The 9,035-nt window shown below is 38.1% G+C and overlaps 1 protein-coding gene across 1 annotated transcript in view; it reads left to right on the forward strand.

The window, feature by feature from the left end:
• Nucleotides 1-8,665, forward strand: part of LOC307133138 (glycerol-3-phosphate acyltransferase 4-like) — a 38,299-nt gene extending 29,634 nt beyond the window's left edge. Inside the window, exons 11-13 of the mRNA XM_079827968.1 lie at nucleotides 301-429; nucleotides 1,757-1,836; nucleotides 5,313-8,665. Coding sequence (XP_079684094.1) covers nucleotides 301-429; nucleotides 1,757-1,836; nucleotides 5,313-5,421 — 318 coding nt within the window. The 3' untranslated portion in view covers nucleotides 5,422-8,665. The remainder of the gene's footprint in view (nucleotides 1-300; nucleotides 430-1,756; nucleotides 1,837-5,312) is intronic.
• Nucleotides 8,666-9,035: the final 370 nt, after the last annotated feature.

Raw genomic sequence — 9,035 nt, forward strand, 5'->3', positions numbered from 1 at the left:
TTATTTTCTTGGAAACTCGTATTTACAATAATTCTGATTGCACGTGAAGGCAGCATTAATCCTTGTGGAAAACACATATTTTTGAAACAATTCACAATGAAAGCAAAACTTAATTCAGGAAATGTTATGTGAAAACAAGTGTTATTGTCTACAGTTTATTTTCTTGAATAGTAACTTGTTATAATAATGTTTAGATATGTTTACAAGAAAAAAAATAATTAAGAAAATTACGTTTTGTCTTTTATCAACATTGTGATGGGGATTGCAGTGTATTTTATTTGTGTCTTTGTGCTTTTCCAGTATGACCCTCGGTTTGGGGAAGCCTTCTGGAACAGCAGTAAATTTGGGATGGTGAATTATCTGCTCAGAATGATGAGTAGCTGGGCCATCGTCTGCAGTGTGTGGTACCTGCCTCCGATGAGCCGTCAGGTAAGACTGGCACGCATCATCTCTGTGAATGCAATAAAATCTCTGTGGTATGAATGACTTGCATTGGCTTTCCCATTTTTGCATTGGTACATTTAATACACAAATCAAGCACAAATGAGCCTGAGTGGGTTTGGACACCTGTGTGAAGTTTTGTCCACCCACCACAGATTGGAAATAGGCATCTGTTTTTGCATGTGGGCATGCAAATAAACAAATACATCATTGTTTTGAATGCATGTGTAGGCTCTCGGCTCTAAAGAAAAAAAACAGAAATAGTCACCATAGGTAAATCATCGTGCTAATGTGATCTGCCCCACCTCAAATGTTACTGAAGTTCTCTGGAAAATCACTGGAAGTATGTTGAAGCCCTTCCTTGGTATACTTACTGCTTGTTTTAAAGTGCTACAATAATGCTTTTTAGAATATTATCTTTAATGCTGTGTTTAATATAACTGTGAATGCAAAAGGTCCGTACATTTTTAAAGATTAAAGTACATGACAAATAATGTTTTTGTCTTCGAAAAGAAAGAATTGAGTTTGAACTGCTAAAACGAGTCGTCAGCAATTCCAGTCTCGCTTACTGTTACATACCTACGTAACATTGTTACAAATTTGCCAGCCTATGCTCATCCTCAAACACTGTAGTTGCAGCTGAGGCCTGGAAGAGTTTGGTTCGTTTTGTCGAAATACCAAGAAGACGCTGTTATCAGCGCTACAATCCACATTGCATGCATTTCAAAATGATGAGGACTCGAAATTCCGGTATGGTAATAGGCGTTACTTTTCCGACACATGCTGTAAGAGGTAGACCAATCACAACAGACTGGAACGTTTGACCAATCAGAGCAGAGTAGGTTAGGTGTTTCTTCAAACAACCACATTTCTCAAAGAGTCTGAAAACGGTTTATGTGCAATGTACAGTATATTATGAGAAAATTAAAGTGTTTTTTTTTTTACCTTGAGTGCATGTAAACCTATAGCAAAACTGAGACTATTGAGACCTCCAAAACAAGATTAGGAACATTTAAAATAGCATAATGGGGTATTTTAATATTCAAACAAAATTGTTTTTGATAAACATGCTAATAAAGGGATAGTTCACCCAAAAATGAAAATTCACAACGCACTTACATTAAATTTTTGTTTGTGTCTGTTTGTTTGTGAAAGTCATACACATCAGGGATGACATAAGGGTGAGTAAATGATAAGAGAATTTTGGGTGAACTGTCCCTTTAACTGAAAATAATTGTAACAAGTATGAAAGATACATTTTAAACACTTAAAGCACAAGAAGGTTTTTGTCAAGGTCTGTTTTGTCCCCCTTTAGGAAGATGAGGATGCAGTGCAGTTTGCTAACCGAGTAAAGGCAGCCATTGCCAGACAGGGTGGTCTGGTGGACCTGCTGTGGTAAGTCTGACTCTGCTATGTTGAGGCCAAAGAGAAGTAATACAAATACTAATATAAGCTGTAGATTGAGAGATATGTGACAACTGGCTGTCTTAAACTAGAAAATGTCTAGTCTTGGCTGGTTTAAGCTGTCTCCCAGCCTGACAAGTGCCAAAAACCATTCTAAAACCAGACCAGACCAGCAGACTAAAGCCCAATGTACACTTTGGCTGTCCGCGATTTGCGACGGTTCCACGTGAGGTAATTTTCATCACTTTTCGTCATCAGGAAGATTAGCAGACGTCCACGCACACCATCTGTGTGCAGCCCAATTTTTGTGTTCACACGGACAACAGAGAATGTGTGAGCGAAAACAAAGTCAATTAGATAAATCCAAAGGACACATATTTCCATGCTTAAAGGGTTAGTTCACCCAAAAATGAAAATTCTGTCATTAATTACTCACCCTCATGTCGTTCGAGACCCGTAAGACCTCCGTTCATATTCGGAACACAAATGAAGATATTTTAGTTGAAAGCTGATGGCTTAGAAAGGCTTCAGACAGGCCTCCATTGGCATTCAGTACATTGACACTTCCAAGATCCATGAAAGGCACTTAAAACGTCGTTACAAAGTCCATCTCACCACAGTGGCTCTACAATAATTTTACAATGCGACGACAATAGTTTTTGTGCGCAAAAAAAAATCAAAATAACACCTTTAACCAACTTGTTCTCGACTTCCGTGTGTGCCTCCACGACGCATGCGCGAGAATATGACGTAGCGCCGGCGTTCGGGAATCCATGAAATACACACTTGAACCCCATTTTGAGAACTACGCCGAGACCTAAAGCACGATCAATGTAGAATCCAACAGCTTAGACACGCGCGTCTTCCTCTGCTCGTAAACAAATCGCTTCTGGGTCATCTGTCCGAACGCCGGCTCTGCGTCATATTCTCGCGCATGCGTCGTGGAGGCATACACGGAAGTCGAGAACAAGTTGGTTAAAGGTGTTATTTTGATTTTTTTTGCGCACAAAAACTATTGTCGTCGCATTGTAAAATTATTGTAGAGCCACTGTGGTGAGATAGACTTTGTAACGACGTTTTAAGTGCCTTTCATGGATCTTGGAAGTGTCAATGTACTGAATGCCAATGGAGGCCTGACTGAAGCCTTTCTCAGCCATCAGCTTTCAACTAAAATATCTTCATTTGTGTTCCGAATATGAACGGAGGTCTTACGGGTGTCCAACGACATGAGGGTGAGTAATTAATGACAGAATTTTCATTTTTGGGTGAACTAACCCTTTAAGGCCAAAGGAGTATACTTTGAAAGGCTCACACTCTCAACTTTGCGTGTAGTCTCAGCATCAGATGTCACGTCCACGGACCGCTGGCTGATCGTCTGATGCATAAGGCACACTTAACTGGAAACGCTTCAGGATTTTCAAAGTCGTCATCTGATTGGTTGGATTCTACAGGATGTCCGGGAGACGTGTGTCCTGTTCTTTTACGGTCCAACTGGAAACAAAGATGCCGTGATGCCAAAACCCCTCATGGAAGAAAAACACCATTGTGTTTACATCCGTGACATTCAGTGCGTTTTCATGATGTACCCTCATATTATAATAGGTTAGGGTTATAATGGGATTTTGGAAATATTGCGATTTAAACTTTACCTCATGTAAACGCAATACTTTGATCAAACTAATGCAAATTAAACTGTGACGTACACCAGGGCTGCACGATATTCTAAAAAAACTTACATTGCGATATTTTGTTTTTCTGCGATATATATTGCGATTATAAAAACAATTACACCAGATGAATAGCTCTATTTTAAAATAGTTAATAATTCTAGAATAATTGGGGTGAATTTGTAGGGGAGTGAATCTGCATAGAAAATATTAAACTACTTACAAGCATAGATAAATACAATAGAAGAAAGATGCTAATGAAATAAGCAGTGCTTTATGTTTTTCAGGTAAATCTAACAGTATTCCGATACAGAAATTGAATAATCAAATGTAAAATAACAGTCTTCACTGTATAAATTAAATATGACTAATATAATTAATACTTTATATTTTCTCTTTCTTTTTTGTTGTTTGAGTTTTTTTGTTGTAAAGTTTGCAGCATAGACTCTTTAAAATACGTCCAATTACACCAGTCTGTTATTGTAGACATCGACGTTACATTTTCACGCCCCTAAACATGACGCGGAACAAAACGATCTGTGATCGGCAGCTTAGCCATATTAAAGGGTTAGTTCACCCAAAAATGAAAATTCTGTCATTAATTACTCACCCTCATGTCGTTGGACACCCGTAAGACCTCCGTTCATATTCGGAACACAAATGAAGATATTTTAGTTGAAAGCTGATGGCTGAGAAAGGCTTCAGATAGGCCTCCATTGGCATTCAGTACATTTACACTCCCAAGACCGATAAAAGGCACTTAAAACGTTGTTACAAAGTCCATCTCACCACAGTGGCTCTACAATAATTTTACGATGCGACGACAATAGTTTTTGTGCGCAAAAAAAAATCTAAATAACACCTTTATCCAACTTGTTCTTGTCTTCCGTGTGTGCCTCCACGACGCATGCGCGAGAATATGACGTAGCGCCAGCGTTCGGGAATCCATGAAATGCACACTTAAGCCCCATTTTGAGAACTACGCCGAGACCTAAAGCACGATCAATGTAGAATCCAACAGCTTAGACACGCGCGTCTTCCTCTGCTTGTAAACAAATCGATTCTGGGTCATGTGTCCGAACGCCGGGTCTGCGTCATATTCTCGCGCATGCGTCGTGGAGGCACACACGGAAGACAATAACAAGTTTGATAAAGGTGTTATTTAGATTTTTTTTTGCGCACAATAACTATTGTCGTCGCATCGTAAAATTATTGTAGAGCCACTGTGGTGAAATGGACTTTGTAACAACGTTTTAAGTGCCTTTTATGCGTCTTGGGAGTATAAATGTACTGAATGCCAATGGAGGCCTTTCTCAGCCATCAGCTTTCAACTAAAATATCTTCATTTGTGTTCCGAATATGAACGGAGGTCTTACGGGTGTCGAACGACATGAGGGTGAGTAATTAATGACAGAATTTTCATTTTTGGGTGAACTAACCCTTTAAAGCTGGTTTTCTCAGATAAATGTCCTTTTATTTTTTTATAAATAAAGGGAAATCCCGCACACTATCAGTACTTGCAAAAAATATGAAAACTTTTTATTAGCAACGTTTCGGTCTCATGACCTTCGTCATATGGCTGATGAAGGTCATGAGACCGAAACGTTGCTAATAAAACGTTTTCATATTTTTTGCAAGTACTGATAGTGTGCAGGATTTCCCTTTATTCGTTGAGATTTTTGGATTTGGTTATCCTTTGTCCTACGCACCTATCCATTACCTACAGGTGTGCGATGGTAATTGTGCATTTTTTTTAATAAATAACAATTTAGTTGAAACTGGGTTTGTGTTTTTCTTTAGGGATGGTGGTTTGAAACGAGGGAAAGTGAAAGACGCTTTCAAAGAGGAGCAACAAAAAATCTACAGCAACATTTTGGTTGGAACGCAAGCAGACCGCAGTCGTTCTTGAGAAGAGGGAGATGATTCAGGTGAGGACCTGGAGGGCAAGAGACAGTTCCGAGCCCTGGACAACGACGTTATGGATTTCACGTCAAATCACAAGAGCTGTCCTTGTTTAATTATGCCTCTTTGTGAAAAGGATCAACGCTTGTTCCAGTGTTAGGTCAGGTCGGGATCAAAACACACCACGAGACGTGTTTTGATGCGCAATGTTCCTTTGACCGAAGTCAGCGTATAGCGTGTTTCAGTCTATAGTGGCCGGGTTGCTCATGAGGAGTCATAAGGATGCAATGTGATGGTTTCTTTATCTTTTATGTTTTTTACTTGGTTAGTTTTTTAAAAATCTTTTTATTTAATCTTTTTCTTTTCTTTCTTTTTCTCTTATTATCATTTACTCTTAACGTATCATTAGGATGCAATAAACTATTAAATTTGATGGCCATGAATGGTTCAAGGAAACGCCTCATCAGGCTACACGTATGTGTCCGAGAGTTTTCCGTTATGCACTTTCATCTCTCTGCTATACTTCTGCTGCGCGAGTCACTTTTATCCTGGATTGTAACAGGAGAAAACAGCAGAAATATGCATGGCAAACCTGCAATTTAATTTGAAGATGACTTTTGCAGACAAATAATCTGCATTAACCTTTCAAAATACCTCTGTGTAAACAATCAAGCCTGTGTGAAGGGTTTGAGAAGAATTGATGTATTGTTATATTTTTGTTTTCTCGTCCTTGTGTGACACATCCAGAACTCTGCCATTTCCATTCATATCTGGAAGTCAATCCTTAAGAGTCTTAATGATATTGGCCAAGTTGCAGCCAATTGAAAACTCAATGAACTTTTCATGTTTTTCAGGTACTGCATTATTTGTAAACCATTATTTGTGATGTTTAAACAACACTATGCAGCATGTACTGTATATGTTTCCTAAAGGATTTATTTTTATCTTCAGATCAACACACAAAAAAGTAGCCTGTTCACTCCACAATTTGATCAGATTTTCCTGTTTTTTTTTTTTCCTGAAATGATGAAATTTAATGAACATGTTAAGTCACAGAAAGGAAGGAACAGATTTTGTGTTTTTTTTAAACAACTGTTTACAACACCAAATACAAGAGTACAGGAGACCTATGCTGCGTCCCAATTCTACTTATATTATGCCCTTAAAGAATGCACTCTTTTTGTGAAGAAAATGTACATACTTTTGAGTATGTAACATGAGATTAGACAAGCTTTCGGGCGTACTATCACATCATTAACATCTTCAGCTCTGGGACCATTTTTGGGGATTTCCGTCTGAATTTGGCCTACCCAAATTGAAAAGCTTCCCATACCCACAAACAGGGGTCAAAATACACAAATACACAAACCCTTTGAAGTTACATAAAACGATGCTAAAAGTGATAAACATTTAAGTGTATGTTGCCCCCAAAAAAGAGGCACTTTTTGAATTTTTTAAAAGTGTATAACTCAGGCCCTGTGTGCTCTAGCACCCTGTAGGGATGTGACGGTGAGGAAATGTTTCCACCGGTTAATTGATGTGTGACAACACCGGTAATACCGGTATCACCGGCGGAGGCTTTTAAATCACTAATTCTATCTAACCAAAAGTAACATGCACACGACCGCTCTGAACTGAAAACGTGCCAGTGCGCACACACCGTGAATGACAGCTCGTCTGTAAATGCGCGCTCTGTGAGGCCATGGGTGCGTCTCAATCAGTTCCCTAGTTCAGTAGTACATTTTACTTTCGGTTTTGAATTAGCGCCAATTCGGCTGCGGGTTGCTTGAATTGGGGGTTCATTAGCCTATTATTTTTAATGAAAAACACAACAACAAAACAAATGACAGACTCCCTTAAATAGGCGCTTTTACGTTTCGCTTTGAAACCAAATCTTCCGCGATCATCTCAGTCAGCTCCTCACTCTTAAATCTGATGAATGACTCCTGTCGCTGCCGAGACTCACGGTCGGATCCTGCTTTATTAAGCAGATACGTTCAGTTTTTATTTGTATTGTCTGTTCTCTAACTGAACTAAATTATTTTATTACTATAAAAAAATCAAAAAGACGGTTGGTGGTGCCACGGTGGGCAAGTGATGTAACCGGTGTTGAGTCTGGACACCGGTAACACCGGCAACACCGACTATCGTAGCAAGCCTAGCACCCTGCAGACAGTTTTGGCTGTTTCCATTAGATGGCAGATCATAATTTTGTCTGTGTTTTATGCAAGATTTATTCAAATAGATCTGAAGGGAGGAATATTACCTTTTTATGTAATTTCCACCTACCCAAATCAAAAGTCTCCCCATACCCATATACTGTGGTATAAATGCAATATCCTCGAGCTCCTACACAGACATTTAAAATTTTAACTATATACTTGATGACGTCATTCTGAACCCTGATCAGGGTCCTTGGAGTTTAGGAGGTTAAATTGTGCAAAGTCGCATAGTTACGTGATTTCTGTCACCGTAAACTGGCCAATCACTAACTTGTCACAGTTAACATCCACATTTAATTGAATTTCCTACCGTGTTGGAGAGAAAAGAAGTAGCTTGTTGATGTGCCAGTTGTGGGTCTTTCATGCGGAGAACTCTCCTCATATTTTTGCATAATAAAAGTTAATGGCCAAACAGATCTTTATAAAAGTTCACATTGTTGTGGCAGATTAAATATAACACGGATGACATTTAAATAAATATTTTTATCAGGGTAAATGTTGATTATTATTCACTCAAACCCCTTTATCTAAACCTCTTTACTTAACAATCGGTCAAGCACATCCGCCATGTTTTTAGTTTTTTAACACTTTTTATTCTTGTTTGTACTTCGAATCCTCCTCAAAGTGCAATGTGTTGTGGGCAATATTAGCCATTTGAGTGTGCACGGATACACACTTAGAAAATCTACTGGAAATAGACCATCCGGTGACTTTTGGCATACTCTTTTCAATATAATGTGATTTGGGACACACTTATTCTAATCTCATATACTATTTAGGTTGGATTTGGGAGGCAGAGCCACTGCCACGGATTCTTCCTCTGCTATTCACTGTCTTTTAGCAAAATTGAAAGTTTGTGTGTTTGTGAGCGCCACCAAGTCACAGCTTGTAACAGCAGCGGCAGTTTTGGATTGACGGCATGCCAATGTTTGTGTTGTTTAAATTAAAATATTTATCACATAAAATTTTCACACAGAACTTTAGTCTTTAACAGGCCTTAACTCAGCTATGAAATTGCCATGCTGTTGCAAAAAAACAAAAAAAAAAACAAACAAACTATATATATATATATATATATATATATATATATATATATATATATATATATATATATATATATATATATATATATATATATATATATATATATATATATATATATATATATATATATATACTAGTACAGGAGGAAACACTGTTGGCAACTACTGTATCTAGCTCTAAAACTAAAACACTAAAGGGCTCATAATGAAATATAGTATTTTCACAACGTGTCATGTTTGGTTAAAACCACTGACAAACAAGATGTTGCTTGTTTAGCTTATTGTGGTAAAGCTTGAGTGACACGAGCCAAGCTTTATCTGAGTGACTTTAGCTTTTTGGCTTCTAATGAATAAGA

The sequence above is a fragment of the Gobio gobio genome, assembly GCF_949357685.1.
Source record: "Gobio gobio genome assembly, chromosome: 10".
Lineage (NCBI taxonomy): Eukaryota > Metazoa > Chordata > Actinopteri > Cypriniformes > Gobionidae > Gobio > Gobio gobio.